This window comes from Aquarana catesbeiana, linkage group LG03 (genome assembly GCF_042186555.1).
Source record: "Aquarana catesbeiana isolate 2022-GZ linkage group LG03, ASM4218655v1, whole genome shotgun sequence".
NCBI classification, from domain to species: domain Eukaryota; kingdom Metazoa; phylum Chordata; class Amphibia; order Anura; family Ranidae; genus Aquarana; species Aquarana catesbeiana.
In genome coordinates this window covers 531,513,517-531,535,477 of record NC_133326.1, presented here as the reverse complement: position 1 = coordinate 531,535,477, position 21,961 = coordinate 531,513,517, and the positions used below count along the sequence as shown (strand labels likewise).

General features: G+C 41.5%; 1 protein-coding gene across 1 annotated transcript in view; it reads right to left on the bottom strand.

The window, feature by feature from the left end:
• VWF (von Willebrand factor) overlaps positions 1-21,961 on the bottom strand; it is a 363,569-nt gene that overhangs the window by 69,104 nt on the left and 272,504 nt on the right. Inside the window, exons 39-41 of the mRNA XM_073621285.1 lie at positions 15,989-16,091; positions 15,826-15,900; positions 4,695-4,799 (exon numbers count right to left, since the gene is read on the bottom strand). Coding sequence (XP_073477386.1) covers positions 4,695-4,799; positions 15,826-15,900; positions 15,989-16,091 — 283 coding nt within the window. The remainder of the gene's footprint in view (positions 1-4,694; positions 4,800-15,825; positions 15,901-15,988; positions 16,092-21,961) is intronic.

The window sequence follows — 21,961 nt, the reverse complement described above, 5'->3', positions numbered from 1 at the left end:
TCGGGAGCGAACAAGAGAGGGTGGCTATGTTCCTACTAACTGTGGGACCACGGAGAACAAACATAGCCACCCTCTAACTGGAAGTCAGATCAGAGCAGCAAAGAAATTAAAAAAGAGTTTGGAAGAGGCTGAGAGCAATATAATGTACGTTTTTAAGATAAAAAAAATTACTTATATAATTTACATAATTTTTTTTATAAACCAGATTTGTATATCACTTTAACCTACCACAAGCACAGGGAGAACATTCAAAGTCCAGAAAGTGCCCTGGGTGGGATTCAAACCAATGACCCCAGTGTTGCAGAGCAGGAGAGGTAACCGGTACTCACAGTTGGTAGATCTTACGCGACAATCAGACAGTAACATGCGTGATGAAATCTGCTCACTCTGATGACAAAGTAATCAGGGGCGTGTTTTTCATTAAAACTGCTTGCCTTTACAGAGTATCATGTTTTCTGTCTCTTTAAGCTAGGAGGTACGTCAGGTCATCATTGGAACTGTTGCCCACAGCAACCAAATTCCCTGATTAGTGTCAGAGATAAGGCCCAGTTGGGGTCTCCTAAAGGCGAGAGCTTCCCTTTTGCTCCAATTTCATGGGTTTGCAGACTTTCAAAGCTGAAAATGTTTCCTGATTTTATACATAGATATACATTTTCAGTAGGTGTGACTGGTGGAGCAGCTGTAGTATTTGACAGCCAGTCTAGTGTACACTCAGTAACATATGCTTGTCCGCTGGTCCAGGATCTCTGGAGTTTTCCCAACTTTCCCGTGTGAAAAGCCTTGCTCGTGGTGTTATTGCCTCGCTGTGGAAGCTCACTGCATTGGAATGTGTGGAGCAAATCCTCAGCCAAGCTGGTGGTATGGAACTGGGGTTTGGTGAATAATACACTGGGATAAAGGGAATGAAGGCTTTTCACAGCAACATATAAAATGAAGCGAATTCAAACCAAAAGGTCAACTGTTGAAAGACGCCTCTTAGTAAACGGAGCCCTGTAACAAGCAGCGGAACATGGATTTTTCCAGAAATCCCTATTTATGGCAGTTAAAGTATTAGGTTTACCTAAATAATACCAGCCAGATCAATGGGGATAAATGCAGAATCACACACACAAATATACAGTATATTATATACTGTATGTGTGTGTGTTTGTGTGTATGTTGTGATAAACTAACAGTAAAATAATGTCATTTCAAACTTTTTGATGATGATGATGATATCAAATATGCCTGTAACTGTAATTACTGCAGCAGTACAATATATTTTAGAGTGATATATATATATATAGATATATATATATAGATATATATATATCTATATATATATTATATACTGTATATAGATATAGATAGATAGATAGATAGATAGATAGATAGATAGATAGATAGATAGATAGATAGATAGATAGATAGATAGAATATATATATATAGTATTCATACCCCTTGAAATGTTTTACATTTTACAACTAAAAACGTAAATTTATTTTATTGGGATTTTATGTGATAGACCAACACAAAGTGGCACATAATTTTGAAATAGAAGGAAAAATTATAATATTTTTTTACAAATAAATATCTGAAAAGTGTGGCGTGCATTTGTATTCAGCCCCCTTTACTCTAGTACCCCTAACTAAAATCTAATGGAACCAATTGCCTTCAGAAGTCACCTAATTAGTAAATAGAGTCACCTGTGTGTAATTTAATCTCAGTATAAATGCAGCTGTTCTGTGAAGCCCTCGGAGGTTTGTTAGAGAACCTTAGTGAAAAAACAGCATCATGAAGGCCAAGGAACACACCAGACAGATCAGGGATAAAGTTGTAGAGAAGTTTAAAGCAGGGTTAGGTTATAAAAAAATATCCCAAGCGTTGAACATCTCATGGAGCCCTGTTCAATCCATCATCCGAAAATGGAAAGAGTATGGCACAACTGCAAACCTACCAAGATGGCTGTCCACCTAAACTGATAGGCCGGGCAAGCAGAGCATTAATCAGAGAAGCAGCCAAGAGGCCCATTGTAACTCTGGAGGAGCTGCAGAGATCCACAGGTGGGAGAATCTGTCCACAGGACAACTATAAGTCGTGCACTCCACAAATCTGGCCTTTATGGAAGAGTGGCAAGAAGAAAGCCATTGTTAAAAGAAAATCATAAAAAGTCCCGTTTGCAGTTTGCGAGAAGCCATGTGGGGGACACAGCAAACATGTGGAAGAAGGTGCTTTAGTCAGATGAGACCAAAATGTATCTTTTTGGTCTAAAAACAAAACACTATGTGTGGCAGAAAGCTAACACTGCACATCACCCTGAACACACCATCCCCACCGTGAAGCATGGTGGTGGCAGCATCATGTTGTGGGGATGCTTTTCTTCAGCTGGATAGGGAAGCTGGTCAGAGTTAATGGGAAGATGGATGGAGCCAAATACAGGGCAATCTTAGAAGAAAACCTGTTATGCCCCGTACACACGGTCGGACTTTGTTCGGACATTCCGACAACAAAATCCTAGGATTTTTTCTGACGGATGTTGGCTCAAACTTGTCTTGCATACACACGGTCACACAAAGTTGTCGGAAAATCCGATCGTTCTAAACGCGGTGACGTAAAACACGTACGTCGGGGCTATAAACGGGGCAGTGGCCAATAGCTTTCATCTCTTTATTTATTCTGAGCATGCGTGGCACTTTGTCCATCGGATTTGTGTACACACGATCGGAATTTCCGACAACGGATTTTGTTGTCGGAAAATTTTATATCCTGCTCTCAAACTTTGTGTGTCGGAAAATCCGATGGAAAATGTGTGATGGAGCCTACACACGGTCGGAATTTCCGACAACAAGGTCCTATCACACATTTTCCATCGGAAAATCTGACCGTGTGTACGCGGCATTAGAGTCTGCAAAATACTTGAGACTGGGGCAGAGGTTCCCCTTTCAGCAGGTCAACGACCCTAAACATACAGCCAGAGCTACAATGGAATGGTTTAGAGCAAAGCATATTCATGTCTTAGAATGAGAAACACAAAAGGCACCGCTCTATAGGTACAGTCATAAAGTACATGTAGACCAATAGCTAAATAAAAGTTAGTTTATTGCACAAAAACGGTAAATAACCACTGCGGAAGTCTGTAAAAAAACTGTAGGATATTAAGAAGAATGCAGCAATTAGTCATAAGAGCATAAATACATGTAGCAATTAAAATTGTTAAAATGTTATAATATTTAAAGCAAAAACGGTACCACACTGACATCCAGGTAGGAGGGGGTTAACATCATCCGGGTGGCTTGCTAGTAGGACGTGGAGAATGGACGGCCTGAACCACATTGAAAGCGATGATAACCTGATGGGAAAAGAATGATAGCTCCCTGCCTTCAAGCTGGAGATCAGGCTCCGTTGGTGTCCAGGATGGAAACGCACAGAGCTGCGGGCAGTGGAACACCTTGATAAAGCGCATGCGCGTAAAACATGTCAGTCACGGCAACCTAAGGCTTGCAGTCCACCACCTCACACGAGCTTCCTCTCCCCTTCACATCCGGAAGCAGCCCTGACGTCACCCAGCACGCCTGGCTCCTGAGGCTTTGTTCGGCTCTCCTGGCTCCACCCTCCAGCAGCAGACATCATATTCCACTGCCCACAGCTCGGCGTGGTTGTTCCCCGCAACCAGCCCCAGCAATCCACAGTAGCCAGCAGAGTGTCCTCCCGCCGTTGTGGTTTCCATCCTGGACACCGACGGAGCCTGATCTCCAGCTTGAAGGCTGGGAGCTACCTATCATTCTTTTCCCATCAGGTTGTCATCGCTTTCAATGTGGTTCAGGTCGTCCATTCGCCACATCCTACTAGCAAGCCAACTGGATGATGTTAACCCCCTCCTACCCAGATGTCAGTGTGGTACCGGTTTTGCTTTAAATATCATAACACACAGTGGTTATTTACCTTTTTTGTGCAATAAACTAGCTTTTATTTAGCTATTGGTCTACATGTACTTTTTGAATGTACCCATAGAGCGCTGCTTTTTGTGTTTCTTGTCTCCTATTATTCATTTTCCAGTGGTTGGCAGCTGCACTGGGCTGTAGTCCAATTTATACCCTCCCAGGTCCCATATTCACATACATGACTGACAACTCCTAGCGCTTAAGGAACTTGGTGTACTGTATGTGTTAGAATGGCCCAGTCAAAGTCAAGACCTAAATCCAATTGAGAATCCGCGGCAAAACTTTAAAATTGCTGTTCACAGACGCTCTCCATGCAATCTGACAGAGCTTGAGCTATTTTGCAAAGAAGAATGGGCAAAAATATCACTCTCTAGATGTGCAAAGCTAGTGTAGACATACCCAAAAAGACATGAAGCTGTAATTGCAGCAAAAGGTGGTTCTAGTATTGACTGAGGGGGGGGGCTGAATACACACCGCACTTTTCAGATATTTGTAAAAAGTGTTGAAAACCATTTATCATTTTCCTTCACTTCACAATTATGTGTCACTTTGTGTTGGTCATTTCTGTTGTTGGTTGTAACATGACAAAATGTGGAAAATTTCAAGAGCTCTGAATACCTTTTGGAGGCACTATAAAATATATATATATATATATATATATATATATATATATATATATATATATATATATATATATATATATATACACACACACACAGTATATCGTTAGAGTATTTAAAGATAAATTATACGCATGAAGACATGAAGCGTACCACATCTATAGATCGGCGTGCATTCTCCAGGGTTGGTAAGTACGGGTGCCATTCCATTTTCACAGAGTGGTATAGGAGGTAAGCTACAGGTACTCTTATCACAAACTGTGGAAAAAAAATTAAGAAAAAGCAATTTTAATAAAATGACATATTGGGTTTCATAGCATTGATTAGGATTGTCAAAGAATAAATTTATTTTTTACTTTTTTTTTTCTCCACACACACAAATGCACACACACTTTTCATAATCAATTTATTGTGGCACCGGGACTATATCCACACCTCAGGTGCCCCAAACAAAGGTATATGTAAAAGGAATTTATAATCAATTATGCATCTTTAGTGTACAGCTATCTAAACCCCCCCAAGGAAAATGTATTGTACTAACTGGATCAGCATATCCTGGGAAGTTCCCTTAGTGTAGTTCTCAAGCTGCCATTATCAATTACTTGAAGTTTAAGCTTAATCAGCTTATATTTTGCTTTTCCTGTGTCATTGTCCCCTCTCAATAACATGCTAATGTCATTTTTAAATAAAACTTTTTCATTTTCAATACATACTTTATATTATGGTCATCACTAGGTCTCTGTATTTCTGTATTCAATGCAGGCAGATCATGGCAGCGGGAGGGGTGAGCAGGGTGCAGTACATAGCTTCCTGAAAACATTACAGAACCCTGCCTTAGTACTCTTCCCAAGAGCCCTCAGCCCTGATGCAAGCAGTGGATTGGCTCTTTGGAAGAGTTATGTAAATATCCAAATGTTTTGATGGGCGGCTGTCAGTCTGGAAGAGTGGGTGTTCCTAGGCAGGCTGCATTTGCGTGTAGACCACCCTAAGTAATGTCCACATTTGATGCCTTTGCCTCTATTAAATGAAAGAACTGAAATTCAGAGAATGAAAGGGGCAGTCATGCCTGAAGGGAAAGTGTCAGATGATGGTGGATGTCCTCCAGCCAGGAAATGAGAATCTATCTGGCTTGCTGTAGTTCACAGTGTGCAGAGAAATTAGAGTGAACATTCTCAGTACAGGAGAGGAGCCTGTACAAGTGTGTAAGACTGATGGTAAGGCTGGAGTTCAGCTTTAAAGTAAGATTACCACTTGTCCCTGTTTCCCGAGGACAGTCCCCTTTTCCCCTCTTTACCACCACAGGACTCTTTAGTGGTGGGACCTCTTTAGTAGAGTAGCCTCTTAGCTGTTTGTTTCTACAGTGTCCCTGTCTCTTTTGGTTTACTCTCATGAAAAAACAAAGTGAAATGGGCTCTTAAAAAGAAAATGTAGGTGTTGAAGTAAATCTGATGTAAAACATACAAAGAATCAAAGGAGTATAATCCAACTAGGCTCAAAGACAGTCCTCAACAAAGCCCCAACATAACAAGTAGAGCCTGGAGGGCCTCAGTTTCACACCTAGCCAATAGATTAAAACGCTGCATGTCTACATAACAAACATTTTCCAACAGATCTGAGAGGAAGGAAGGTAAAATTTGTCAAATGAAGGGATTAAGGAAGACTTCTGAAATGTTTGTATGTAAGAAGTGATTTTTGAAATTACGAAATAATATCGCTTTGTTCATTGTTATGGCAACCTCACAGGAAGAGGTCTGTTTACCGTCCAGGATGAGAAAAACATCAAGTAGCCTGACATTATTAACCTGTAGGAACAGGATGCAACCTTTCGCTGTATATAAAATACAACACAAATCCTCACCTTACCCTCGGGTCCTTCTATAAAGTCTCGCCCAAGTCTTTAATAACAAAGCAGTAGGATATTCAGAGGTGTAGAAATGATTATGAATTGTCAAAGAAGACATGTGAAGAAATAAAATTGAATAATATATTCCTGCCAGACTGACGGAATGCAAAAAGCGATTCAGTGATTCTCATACGTGAACTGACAGCTATTAATGAGGAAAATAACACATTTTGCATACGAGGGATCGGTTTTTAAGAAGTGCTCTTTATAGGAATTTGAATTGTTAGGTGAATAAAATAATTTTGAAATAAATCTTACCAATATTTTTTTTATATTAACTATTGTAAATATAAAAGGGTAACTCCAGCATTTTTTTTATTTTGGAAAAAGTGGGGGAGGGTCAGTTTTAAAGAGTTGGTTCACCTTTACCACCAACTGCTTATGAAGGTAAGGGGCACATGTGGATAAAAACAAACTGTGCAGCTTTGATCAAAGTTGAATAATGTCCTTGATATATACGGTAGGTGTAGGCCATTTACATACCTCTCAAAGCCTGACTGAGAAACTCCCAGAGATGGTATCCCCCCATCCTGTCTTGCTGCTAGGATGCTGCTATGACCCTCCCAGCCACTTTAAACCCTTTTGCATACACAATCTCTCCCCTGTCACAGGAGCTCTGAGCTCAGTGATGCTGTGACAGAGGAGATAGTGGGCACCACACATGTTGCGGGGTATGTGAGAACTCGCTCCTGTGATGATGGGGGGGAGCAGTAACAGCTGGGAATCGCTTAGCAACATCCTAGCAACAAGGCAGGATAGGATTATGCCATCTGTGAAAGTTTTTGGCCAGGCTTTGGGAAGTATGTAAAAGGCCTACACTTATAGCAAGTGTGTTTTTCAACTATGTTTAAAGCTGCATATTTTTTTTTTTTATCTACTGGTGCCACTTACCTGCATAAGCAGTTTTTTAGTAAAGGTAAAATATTAATATTAGGGAATATTAGGCCCTTGGAGCCATGATGAAAGGAGGCCCCTCACTGATGGTCATGATATAAGGAGATGCTTCTTAGCCCTTGCCCTAGTCTTGTTAAGTAAATAAAGCTAAAAGTTATTGGCTGCCATGCCTATGGAGAAAAGCTGGGAATGGACTACATAAAGTGTATGTCCAGGCATTACCCAAATTACAGTTTATGGACAGGCTCTTGGGCTTCAAGGCAGCAGCACTGTTTTACTGGGAATCAAATCAATGTATTTTATGAAGCAGAACACAGAGAGGTGGGGGACAGGCAGAGTTCTGTAGTCTAGCAGGCAGGGCTAAAAATATTGTAAGGAAAATGTAATTTCAGGCACTATGGCACTGTGCTGTCCGTCCACACAGGAAGTTAGAAGCATGCTGCCTTTCTAGTTCCATTTATTTTGGTGTACTTGCAGTGTTTTTAAAGGGATAATAGAGAAAGGTAAATGCATATACTGAATAAACTTTTTTCTTTCATTTGGCCATAACATACACTGTAAGAGCCAACAGCAGCAGTCACACCGAACTGAGGTTTCTTACACTGACCTGAGGTTCCTCATCTTGACCTGAGGTTCCTTTGGAAAATTCTCACCCTTACTATCTGTACTTTAAGCAAAATTGAGAGTTTTTATTTCCCTGGAAAATCAGATTTCATCGCAATTTTGCCCTTTTGGTTAAATGCGTAGAAGTCAATAGGAAAATTCAAATTAGGGTGAAGTTTGGTAGTTTGTTGGTTTTTAAAGTAGTTCTAAAGTTTCTTTTTTTAGAAAGATATTGGAATATATAAGTATTGCACAGGAAAATAACTGCATAGTTTAAAAAAGGTTCAGAAAGACTTACACTGCTATTGTTCAACAGATACAGCCTCTTGCCTTCTGTGCCCCTTTTCCTGAACTTGCTATAGATAAGCACACACCACTGAGTCATCACACGTTACACCTTCCCCCTCCTCAGGACTACATGTCCCATTATTCCTAGCCCCAGCATGCTCCTGGGACCAAGCACAAAACAGTGGCTCCACAGGACCCTGTAAACTGGAAAAAGGGGCCAGCAATTAGGGGATTTGGAAAACTACAAGAACATTGATCTTGAAGGAACATGAAAGAGCTGGACACACTGTAGGTGTTAGTCAACCTTTTCATAAAAAATGAAAAACTGAACTAATACTCTGTCACGGACTTTGGGCTGCAGGAGAACCTTTGCCCGGAGAACTCTGTGTTTTAATGTGTTCTTAAGTTATCCATGGCTGGTCACTATTTGCTTCTGGCTTCTTATGCAGAAGTTAGTCCTATGGGAGAGCCGGACTGTCTGGGGTAGTCATTGTCATGATAATAGGATTAGCTCTACGGTCTAAAGTGACCATTGTGTGAGATAATAGGAGTAGCCCTTTTTTGATGTTTTTCTGTATAAATTCAGTGTGTGTTTCTCAAATAAAGCAGTTCTTATTCTAGTTCACTCCAAGACTGGTGTTGTCTGGTCCTTTGGGTTACTATAGCCAGATTGGTCTCGTGCTCCGCGACTTGGGAAGCAGCTTCCCAACGGGTTATCCGGATTGCGTCACATACTCTACTGCAGCGTTATTCAACTGGGCTTCCACAAGGGATCCCCAGGGTTTCTGCACAATCTACCCGTTACAGGCAGCAGATGGGTAGATTGCATCCCCTTGGCTGACTCATACACAGCTACACATAAAGCGGCTCTGATTGGGTAGCTGAGCAGCACTACTCCCCGCCAGCCCCTCCTCCCCTCCTGTCCGCCATGGGTGCATATATGTGACTTAACCTGTGATCCATAGAAAGAGAGGATTAGAGGAGGGGTGGGCGGGGAACACCGTGGTAGAAGAGGACTCATCACTACCCTGCTTAGCTCTGCAAATGAAGTAGACCGCTGCCCTGCCATTTGCCCTGATCCCATGTATGGTATCCTGATCCCATGTAAGGTGCTCTGATCCCATGTATGGTGCTCTGATCCCATGTGCCACGATCCCATGTAAGGTGCTCTGATCCCATGTGCTCTGATCTCACATGCCCTGATCCCATGTATGGTATCCTGATCCCATGTAAGGTGCTCTGATCCCATGTGCCACGATCCCGTGTAAGGTGCTCTGATCCCATGTGCTCTGATCTCACATGCCCTGATCCCATGTATGGTATCCTGATCCCATGTAAGGTGCTCTGATCCCATGTATGGTGCTCTGATCCCATGTGTCATGATCCCATGTAAGGTGCTCTGATCCAAGGTGCCCTGATCCTATGTAATGTGCCCTGCTGTGTGCCCCATAATGTGCCCTGCCCCCATGCAATGTGCCCTGCTGCCTCCCATGTACCCTTCTTATTTCAAGTCTGACACAGAATTGAACATCCATGCAGAAAAATGCAAACACAAGCACAAGTTTTACAATAAATAGGTAGGTTTTAATAATGATTATAATATTTGATGTTATTTCTTAAAATAATTGTTGTTGTATCAACAGCTCGCTGAGCACACCAATGTTCCGTGAGCTGTAGATCTGAACATTATTTCAGGGGTTCCCTGAGATCTCAAACTTTTTACCAAGGGTTCCTCCACCCAAAGTGAGAAACCTTGCCCTATACCCTCCATACCCCCCTGGTCCCTGCTGTTCTTACCTCCATGGGTGCTACAGTTTCACTGTCCCGCTACACCAGAAAGAAAGAGAAGAACAGTATGGTTTTCAAACCCCAGGGCCACTGCATCGGGTTGCGTGAATGGTGAAACTGTATCACCCATGGAGGTAAATGCAGCAGGGACCTGGGAGAGGGGGGCAAGGGGGGGTTGGCGAGAGTGTGAGGTGTTAATTTGCCTTTTCATTTTTTTTCTGAAAGGGAAACTAATACTTTTAGCCAGCTGCTGAAAATGTTTTAAACATCTAGTGTTTAATTTTCTTTTAAAAAAGTTTAAAGTAAAATATAACAGTAAGAGCAGCAATACACAATAAAGATCAAATAATATAAAAAAAAAAAAAAGGAAAACAACACAAATACAAAGATCAGAAAATTTAAAAAAATCAAGACTACTCTTATGCCCTGTACACAGGATAGGATTTTCCGATGGAAAATGTGTGATAGGACCTTGTTGTCGAAAATTCCGACCGTGTGTAGGCTCCATCACACATTTTCCATAGGAATTTCCGACACACAAAGTTTAATAGCTTGCTATAAAATTTTCCGACAACAAAATCCGTTGTCGGAAATTCCGATCGTGTGTACACAAATCCGACGCACAAAGTGCCACGCATGCTCAGAATAAATTAAGAGATGAAAGCTATTGGCTACTGCCCCGTTTATAGTCCCGATGTACGTGTTTTAAGTCACCGCGTTCAGAACAATCGGATTTTGCGACAACTTTGTGTGACCGTGTGTATGCAAGACAAGTTTGAGCTAACATCTATCGGAAAAAATCCATAGATTTTGTTGTCGGAATGTCAGATCAATGTCCGACCGTGTGTACAGGGCATAATGCTGCGTACACACGATCAGAAATTCGGCCAGCAAAAGACCGATGAGAGCTTTTGGTCGGAAAATGCGACCATGTGTATGCTCCATCGGACTTTTGCTGGCGGGAAATTCCCGCCAGCAAATGATTGAGAGCAGGTTCTAAATTTTTTGGTCGGAAAAAGTTCCTATTCGAAAATGCGATCGTCTGTACAAATTCCGACGTGCAAAATTCCTATGCATGCTCGGAAACAATTCCACGCATGCTCGGAAGCATTGAACTTCATTTTCTTGGCTCGTCGTAGTGTTGTACATCACTGCGTTCTTGACGGTCGAAAGTTCAGAGAACTTTTGTGTGAATATGTGTATGCAAGGCAAGCTTGAGCGGAATTCCGTCGGAAAAACCATCCAAGTTTTTTCCGACGGAGAATCCGCTCATGTGTACGATGCATAACAATACACCTAAAAAATCATACCTTCTATATAAAGAAAAAAACTTTTTTTTAAAACAAATTTCACCCACGCTTTGTGGTTTAACCAAAGGGCCATCAAATTGTGGGATGAGGACCCCAAAGAACATCCTACATTCACTGTTTGGGGCCTACATATAATTAATTACACAGATTAGACTGCAGCAAGAAACTTGTCTTTTTATGGTCCCAAAATGGTGACTATCTGACATTTGAGGCCCTACGTGTCTTTAGAAAACAGGTACTGAAGGTTTTTCATTTTTCCACTGGCCTCAAGGTACGTGTAAATACAAAATTATGAAACAAACTGAATGTCAAACAAACAAAAGCCACACACATTGACAACAGATTGTACTTTATTATCTGAGTGGAATTAGTGTTTGGCGTGCTTTAGCGATTGACGTGTCATTCTTGGAATCCTCTGCACAAGATAGACACTGAGTCAGTTCTAATGACAAAAATATTTTCCACTGAAATATTACGGTGGATGTGCTCTGCATCTGCCAAAGCCTAGACATTTCCGAAACCACAGAAATCACTGAACAAAACAAAGTGTTTTATAACCTGGGAGGGAGATATTCATTATTGAATGATTCAATATGAACGTATAATATGAAGAAAAGAATATAGATGTCCACCCAAAACTGGTGTTTTTACTTATTTGCCCCCTCACAGGCTGAATTCTTCATGGGAGTGAGTAGGCTCCCATGCTGGACATATACAAAGCATTACCTATTAAATTTCAACCAGCTTTTCATAGCTAATATGGTAAAATATGGGTGAAAGAGCAAGTGCAACCTACCATTAACAAATGCGCTTGGCCAAAATGTTGTATGACAAACTTTGACCAGTTTTATGATTTTAAATCAATTTAAAGCGGGGTTCCACCCAAATTTTGAACAATATCTGTATGTATTCTCTTCCTTGCCTAGATGCTGACACGCCGTTTAAAAAAATTTAAATCGCCGTAATTACCTTTTATTTTTCTATTCTTCTTTGCACTTCCTGGTTCTCCTCCCGTGGGAGTAGGCGTGTTTCTAGCCTCTCCCAGACTCCTGGGAGCTAGTCTCAGGCTTCCCAGGATGCCACTGAGCATGTGCGGGAATGAGCAGTGAATGCTGGGAGCACAGCATTCACCACATCCAGGAAATAAATGCTTGTGAGCTTCAAATGCCCACAATGAAGATGGAAACCGCCTGCAGTGAATAATATAAGTTATTCTTTCCGACGAAATCTGACACAGGCGGACATATTACACACAATATGTGAGTATGTAATGCTGAGAAGAAAAGTTTGTGAATGAACTCAAAAAAAAAAAAACGATAAATAGGTGGACCCCCGCTTTAATACATTAAAAAAATAATTGTGGTCAAATAGAAATTGATCAAAAACAGAAATGTCACCAAGTAATCTGACAGAAAACAATTGGATATATGGTTGCATTCACTTTTTTGACAAGGGTCACCAGGACAAATAGGGAAATTGAATCTCCCCAGTATAGGCATTGTCCATGCACTGGAATCAATAAAAATCACTGGAAACCAAAGTGAGGGTAAATCCTAACTTTTGAGCTGCTACCAGAACAGGAATAGAGGTGAAATCTTCCAATGAGGGCACATGTTCTTGTGACAACTGTCTAAGGTCCTGCTTATACTGTCCCACACAGTAAAAAACATGGTTTTACTGTGCAGACAGTTGACAGTGTGAGAGCTGGGAGGGGGCGATACCATGTGCGTTTAAGCGTTTAAGTGACTTTTTTCTTCTTCTAACTGTATTAATATCTTAAAATGACATTTAATTAATTTCTGTGCACCACAGCTCAGCTGCGGTGTGTAGAAACTGTGATGACATGGAGCCTTCAGTTGAGCTCTGGCAGCACATCAGTTGGCCTCACAGCACATCTCGGCACCCAGGGCTCGGCACAATTGTTTACTGCGTGCCCTTGTGGAGTCCTGCGTTCCTGCAGAAAAATACAGGCCTCTGCATAAGTATGTAAGAGCCCCAAGGCCACATTCACATCTTTGCATAGTGGGAACTTTTGATCCTTGCTCTCTTTTTTGCCTGTTTCCATGCATCATGCATAGGGTAGCCCATTCACTTGCCCTATGGATAACAAATGGGCCAAAGAAGCTCCAGAACCTTTTCGGACATGGAGCGTGGAACATTTTGCAGTGAATATTTTGTTGCATTTGTTACGCGTTTCCCAAGTGGCAAAACGCATCTGCTGACTGCACTTGGGGTGCCATTGACAATTAATGGCACCGCAAGCACAACACGCGTTTGCAGCATGTTTCCGAACCTGCAGCAAAATGCACATTTTCTTTGTGCTTTGTCGCACATTCCAGAAACGTAAAGTGTGAATGAAGCCTTAAAGGGGATTTCCCCCACATTGGAATGATATCCTGTCACTACCTTTTGAGTCCACAGAATAGGAAGTGAAGGGAAATCTCCCTAGTGAGATACAGATAAAAAATAAAAAACTGGCGTTGCCCACTCTATCCAAAATGTAAAAAAAAAGTTTTGCCTTTAGATTGACTACAATATGTAATTTAATCTATTTTAATAAAACAGTATAGGTATATTAAAGTGGTAGTAAAAGCTCCTTGTTTATTTTTACTGACAGGTAAGCTTATAATAAAGCTTAACTGTAGGTACAATGAATATCTCCTAAACGTGCACCGTTAAGGAGATATTCTAGCAAGCAGCAGCCGATGACATTACTGGCACATGCGCTCTGAAAGAAAGGCAAACCCATGCTGTTCCTTCAGAGCTGTGTGCCGCGGCTGAAACTCCCACACGCATGTGCGGAAGTGATGTCATCACTGCTCGGCCAGTCAGACGGCCGGAGTCTGCAAACCCGGAAGGTAGATCGGCTGAAGATGGAAGCCTCTGCAACGGTGACAGCTTTATTTTAAAGTGGTTTAAAGTGGGGTTCCCATTTAAAAAAAAAAAAAATTAAAAGTCAGCAGCTACATATACTGCAGATGCTGACCTTTAATTGGACACTTACCTGTCCCAGGGTCCAGCAATGCGGGGGATCGAAGCCCCGTTCGTCCCCCCCTCCGCTCGGTGGCGCCAGCATTCTAACTGTGGGCGCCCAGCTGTGGCTTCACAGCTGGGCACACACTGCGCGTGCACGAGCCGCGCTGCGCGCTGTTTCTGTCCCCGCAATCTTCTGGGACCGGTCACGTGTCCCAGATGATTGACAAAAGGGAGGGAGAGAGGCGATCTCCCTTCCTGCACCGAGGGAAGTGACGTCAGGAGCCCAGGCACCGAAGGAGGCAGACTCAAGGGACCCCCTAGCAACAGGCATTTAGAGGTGAGTAAAAAAAAAATTTTCTCCAAATGTTTTTTTTTTATTTTTTTTAAACGCATTACTCATTTTTTTTAATTTCGGGTTGGAACTCCCCTTTAAAGCCTTACCTGTAGCTCCTGTAAATATCTCCTAAACCTGCACAGTTTAGGAGATATTTACCATACACGCTTGCACAAACATCATCACGGGAGTGACGTCATCGCGGCTCTGGCCAATTACAGAGCCGGAGCCTACAAACCCAGAAATAACTCCGGGAGACATGTCAACGGTCACAGCAGTGTGCGGGGCCGCTGCAACAGCTTCGATCTAAGGTAAATATTTCATAATGAGCTAGTATGCGATGCATACTAGCTCATTATGCCTTTATCTCACAGGGTTTTTTGTCTTTTCGGGTTTACAACCACTTTAAGGTAAGTCTTTCATAATGATTTAATTATGATATTGCCTTGCAGGTGGAAACTTGTTTTATGTTCATAGACTTTACTATCGCATTAACTTGATTCTATATTAGAATCTTTCATCCCCCTGTACAGCAGAGCTGAGACTACGAGATGGAGAAGCAGCACAAAGAGCCAATCAGTTCCTGTGCTAACAAGGAACATGCTGATAGCAGGAAAACAGAGTGACAAGGATATTTACTCATTACTGTGCTGCTTCTCCATTCTCTGTCCAGTCATAGGTTGGGGGTAGGAAGGAGACTTATTTGTATTTTTTAACTACATATACCTTTAGATTGTAAGCTCCATTAAATTGTATTGTATTTGTACTGTACAGTTCCCCCTCTACATTGTAAAGCTGTTGGTATTATATAAATCCTGTATAATAATAATAAATAATAATATTATATAGGGGTGTGTAGTGTGGCAGAGATATGTAAACCTCAGAAACAAATATAGAGAAATAAAAATAATTTGACAGGTACCAAAGCTCCCTTATTAGTAGTTTATCTGCCTTATTTGCCTTGGGTTCAGTTTTAAAGAATTTGCTAGGGGGGCCCGTCGCAGATAGTTACACCCTTGAATGAGTCCCATGCTAGCATCTGTACATGGTTTCGTGACAACACAGAGGGGTCCTGAATGCAGCAAAACCTACATCTGACATAACATCCAGCCTTCTGATCTGAGATGCAAAACCAAAAACACACACAGTACCTCTGGCATTGAAAGGGTTTAATAACAAAGTACCCACCGCACTCATATTCTGGGCAGCAATGATCGGAAGTCTTCTTCAGCTTTGGAATTTCACAAGGGCCACAAGTGATTGCTGAAATAAAATGAGACATTAATAGGCTGTTAGCACTTCATCACTTAACCAGGAGTACTGAGAAACAGATATGTATTGGCTGGATTACGTTCGACGGTTGGGCACGGCTTGGGTGAGCAGTTAATCATCCTGTTATCCAGACAAATGCAGATAGTGCATGGTTGAGAGTTGGGAATCCAGCGTTCCAGATGCTAAATGGAAGATATTAACAATTAATTAGTTGCAAAAGAGATAATATGATTGCTAATGTATACATGAGTAACTTCCTAATGTATACTCTTACAGAAATTGCCTGTCAACCAATCCCTAATTAAAAGAAGAAAAAAAAACTGTGTTTAATATTCAGTTGTTTTAAACAGCTGCTAAAGCTGAACTTCCCGTTAGCTTTTTATTAAATCCACAATAAAAAATGAATATGAAATGCAGCTTACCAATTCTTAGATATGGTGGATGCATTCATTTTATTTGTTTAGGCTTATTCCCTTTATTTCTTTACTAGCTGATCCAGCCAGTAAGTCTGTTATTTTTCAACTTTCTTTAATAGACCAAGCTGTCCAAGTAGCAGTTAGAGGGTTGAAACATTGCTCACTGACAGGGGTGCCTACAATGATCTGCTTTTATTTATTTATGTAAATCCTTTATCCCAAAGGAAAAAACAGTTGTCTGTAACTGCTTATAAAGTGTTAAGCCGCGTACACACGAGCGGAATGTCCAACAGAAAAAGTCAGACGGAAGCTTTTCATCTTCTATTTCGATCATGTGGAGGCCTCATTGGGCTTTTTTCTTTTTTCGAAAATTCTGACGGACCTAGAAATAGAACATGTTCCAAATATTTCTGACTGAACCAATTCCTATCGGGAAAACCGATCGTCTGTATGCTGTTCCGACGGACCAAAAACGACGCATGCTCTGAAGCAAGTACGAGACGGAAGCTATTGGCTACTAGCTATTGAACTTCCGTTTTCTAGTCCCGTTGTAAGTGTTGTACTTCACCGTGTTCTGGACGGTCGGACTTTGGGTTGACTGTGTGTAGGCAAGACCGCTTGAATGGAATTCCGTCGGAGAAACCTTTGGAGTTTATTCCGATGGCAAAACCGGTCGTGTGTACGCGGCATAAGCTGGAGTTAAACTTTAATTTGTTAATCAAATCCATCTAAATCTGCTAATCTAACACTACCCTCTCCCCAGACTGATAATGCTTCTGTCCAAATGTGTCTGATTTACTACATCCAGAATGCAAACACTCTTATGCCCCGTACACACGGTCGGACTTTGTTCGGACGTTCCGACAACAAAATCCTAGGATTTTTTCTGACAGATGTTGGCTCAAACTTGTCTTGCATACACACAGTCACACAAAGTTGTCGGGAAATCCGATCGTTCTAAACGCAGTGACGTAAAACACGTACGTCGGGACTATAAACGGGGCAGTGGCCAATAGCTTTCATCTCTTTATTTATTTTGAGCATGTGTGGCACTTTGTCCGTCGGATTTGTGTATACACGATCGGAATTTCCGACAACGAATTTTGTTGTCGGAAAATTTTATATCCTGCTCTCCAACTTTGTGTGTCGGAAAATCAGATGGAAAATGTCCAATGGAGTCCACACACGGTCGGAATTTCTGACAACACGCTCCGATCAGACATTTTCCATCGGAAAATCCAACCGTGTGTACGGGGCAAGACAGGAAGTTTGTTGCTGGCAGGATCAGCATGCAAAATCAAAGGGGGTAAAATCCATAAAAGAAAACGAATGCAGCCACGACATTTAAGGATTGGTAGGCTCTAATATACTACATTGTTGTTTTTGAGTTTATTACCGCTTTAAATATTAGCACTCCCACACCCACAATAGTGTGAACCTAGATAGGTATTTTTGCCTATTCCTTACCCCGTGGACTAAGTAAACATTTAGCCCTTAGTCCCCAGAGGGATGGCCAAACATGCTTATATTCAATGGCTGACCAGAATGAGGTTTTTAATGAACACAGAGATCAGAGGTAGTCTGAGCTCAGAGGTCAGTAGTATGTAATCTGAATGCAGAGGTCAGGAGTATCTAATGCAGAGTTTTGTAAAAGTAATTGCTTGGTAAGGCACTGTTACTTGCTGTTACATGCTGCTTTTTAATCTACATCTGCAAGTACCTTTTCATTTTTAATAGTGGTTTTACACTATGTGCAGCTCTGCTCCTTCCTATGAGGGTGGATGCTGCCCGGCCTGACATGTTGACATATGGAGTCACCAAGGTTTTTTAAGTTGGTGATTTGCTATGACCATTGCTGGTTATTTGGAGGATTATTACCAACATACTTACTTGATCCCTATCATAGGGATCAATTTTAATCTGGTAAGAGGCCATTGTTACCTGTAGTGGAGGGCACAAGGTGTTTGGTCATCATCTTCAATATATTCACTAGATTGGTAAATGGCAAATTGCTCTATTTAATTTGAACTGTCTTAGTTTGTTCTTCAAGCACACTTGAATTTCACATCATTGGACTTTTATATATATATAGTCTCTCACTTATATATACTTATTTTTTGCTCCATAAGACGCACTTTTTTTCCCCAAAATATGGGGGAAAATGTCTCTGCATCTTATGGAGCGAATATTGACCAGGCACCGCTCCCTCGCCGCCACCATGTTAGTACCAGAAGAGAGGCAGGAGAGTGGAGGACAGACATCCCAAGCCCCCACAAGTGCCGGGCGATCTCCCGGCTGGGCCTGACACTCAGACAGAAGACAGAGCAGCCCGAGTGGCTGCATTTATGGCACTGCAAAGGCTGCATTTCTTTGGCACAGGTCAAGCTGCATTTATGGCACTGGTAAGGCTGCATTTCATGGGCACTGGTAAATATTTTTCTTCTTATTATTATTCTTTATTTATGGAAACACTTCTTACAGAGAATAGTATGAAACACTGACTTAAACAATGAAATCAAAGAATCAGTAACTGCATCATATTTCCATATTTTTCAACACATATATGAGCATAGAAATTGCATTACATAGAGCCAAAAGACAGATGTAATTGAGTCAGATAATCAGAATCATGTAAGAAGAGAAACATTCTAACATAATATACAACTTAGAGCTTGACATAGATTAAGCTTTCTGAGCTGGCTGCCCGGGGTAATTACCACACAAGATCATAGCGTTAGTTACCAGATATAGCAAGGCAGCTTTAATGGACTAAGGGAAAAAAAAAGGGGGGGGTTGTAGTGGGGGAGGAAGGAAGGGGGAAGGAGGGTCCCTCTGGGGATGTCTCCAGATCGGATTGCCCAGGTACATATGCACCCAAACGGGTGCATAAGGTAAGTCAGAGTCAGATTGAGACATAACCTGCAGATATTTGTCAGTACACGTAAAGTACTCACTTATACAGGTGCATCTCCAAAAATTTGAATATCATCAAAAAGTGAATTCATGTCAGTAATTCTAATCAAATAAAATTAAAGCAAAACAATCCAAATTAATGTGAAGTGCAGACGTTCAGCTTTAAATCAAGGGGTTGAACATAAATATGTCAGTAAGTCATATACATAAGTCAATTTTAGGAACTGCAACCATTTTTATACACAGTCCCCCCATTTTCAGGGGCTCAAATGTAATTGGACAAATTATACAATCATAAATAAAATGTTCATTTTTAATATTTTGTTGAGAATCCTTTACTGGCAATGAATGCCTGAAGGCTGGAACCCATGGACATTACCAAAGACTGGGTTTCCTCCTTTCTGATGCTTTGCCAGACTCTGCAGCTGTCTTCAGTTGTTCTTTGTTTGTGAGTTTTTCTGCCTTTAGTTTTGCCTTCAGCAAGTGAAATGCATACTTAATTGGGTTGAGATCAGGTGATTGACTCGGCCATTGCAGAATATTCCACTTCTTTTGCTTCAAAAGCTCCTGGGTTGCTTTTGCATTGTGTTTTGGATCATTGTCCATCTGTACTGTGAAGCGCCGTCCAATCAACTTTGCTGCATTTGGCTGAATCTGGGCTGACATTATATCTCTAAACACTGCATAATTCATCCAGCTGCTTCTGTCCTCTGTCACATCATCAATAAACACCAATGACCCTGTGCCACTGGAAGCCATGCATGCTGATGCCATCACACTGCCTCCACCATGTTTTACAGATAACATTGTGTGCTTTGGATCATGAGCTGTTCTAAGCCTTCGCCACACTTTTTTCTTCCCGTCATTCTGGTACAGATTAAATTAGTTTCATCCATCCAAAGAATGCTTTTCTAGAACTGGTCTGGCTTTTTAATATGCTTTTTAGCAAAGTCTAATCTGGCTTTTCTATTCTTCAGGCTTATGAATGGTTTGCACCTTGTTGTGAACCCTCTGTATTTGCTTTGGTGAAGTCTTCTCCTAATTGTAGACTTTTGCAATGATACGCCCACCTCCTGGAGAGTGTTCTTCACTTGCCTGGATGTTGTGAATGGGTTTTTCTTTACCATAGAGAGGATCCTGCGATCATCCACCACTGTTGTCTTCCGTGGACGTCCAGGCCTTTTTATGCTGCTGAGCTCACCAGTGCATTCTTCTTTCCTCAGAATGTACCAAACTGTTGATTTTGCCACTCCTAATGTTGCTACTATATCTCTGATGGATTTGTTTAATTTTTAAAGCCTTACAATGGCCTGTTTCACTTGCATGGATAGCTCCTTTGAACGTGTGATATAGGTTCACAGCAATAGATTCCAAATGCAAACACCACATTTACAATCAACTCCAGATCTTTTAGTAAAGAAGAAATTGAGCTAGGTGCTAAAAAAATAATAATAATAGTGAGTCAAAAAGCCGTGAAGGGAGTCCTGCAGCTGAACACCATAACCCCAATACAAGGGCACATGGAAAAATTATCAAAAAGAGCAGTGCAGCGCTGGATTAATAACAAAGTGGATAAATGTTTGATTAAACACGTGTAAAATGTTATGTTATGACCAGGGCTTTTTTTCTCAAACAATAGGTGCTGGAGCTCAACCACGACCCCCCAAAACCTCTCCCCCTACACACACCCTCCAAATCACATCAAATAGAGGGTGTGGTCATATTTCATAAAAAGTAGAAGGGTCTTAAAGGGGCATTAAATATCAGGATTGCATTACATACAGAGTGCAGAGTTCATGGGGGTTACACACAGAGTGCAGAGCTTTCACTTGTAAACACAGAAACCAGACTTCTGTGTTTACAAGTGATTGTGGTGAGCAGGCACCAAAGGGTCTGAGCCAGAGGTGGTGGAACTGAGTTCCACCAAGTTCTCCCTGAAAAAAAGTCCTGGTTATGACCAAAATTTGTTAAGCCATTAACGTTAAACTGCAATAATACTTGGTCGGGGCTTCTTTTGCATGAAATACTGCATCAATGCTGTGTGGCATGGAGGCGATCAGCCTGTGTCACTGCTGAGGTGTTATGGAAGCTCAGGTTGCTTTGATAGCGGCCTTCAGCTCATCTGCATTGTTGGGTCTGGTGTCTCTCATCTTCCTCTTGACATTACCCCACAGATTCTCTATGAGATTTAGGTCAGGCAAGTTTTCTGACTAATCAAGCACAGTGATCCCATGATCATTAAACCAGGTATTGGTACTTTTGGCAGTGTGGGCAGGTGCCAAGTCCTGCTGGAAAATGAAATCAGCATCTCCATAAAGCTGGTCAGCAGAGTGAAGCACTAAGTGCTCTAGAATTTCTTTTCAGAGGGCTATGCTGACTTTGCACTTGATAAAACACAGTGGACCAACACCAGCAGATGACATGGCTCCCCACTCTTCCTTCAGACTCTGGGACCTTGATTTCCAAATAAAATGCAATATTTACTTTCATCCGAAAAGAGAACTTTGGACCGCTGAGCAACAGTCCAGTCCTTTTTCTCCTTAGCCAAGGTAAGACGCTTCTTATGTTGTCTCTGGTTCAGGAGTGGCTTAAGAAAAGGAATGCGACAGTTGTAGCCCATGTCCTGGATACGTCTGTGTGTGGTGGCTCTTGAAGCACTGACACCAGCCATAGTCCTCTCCTTGTGAATTTCCCCCAAATTCTTGAATGGCCTTTGCTTCACA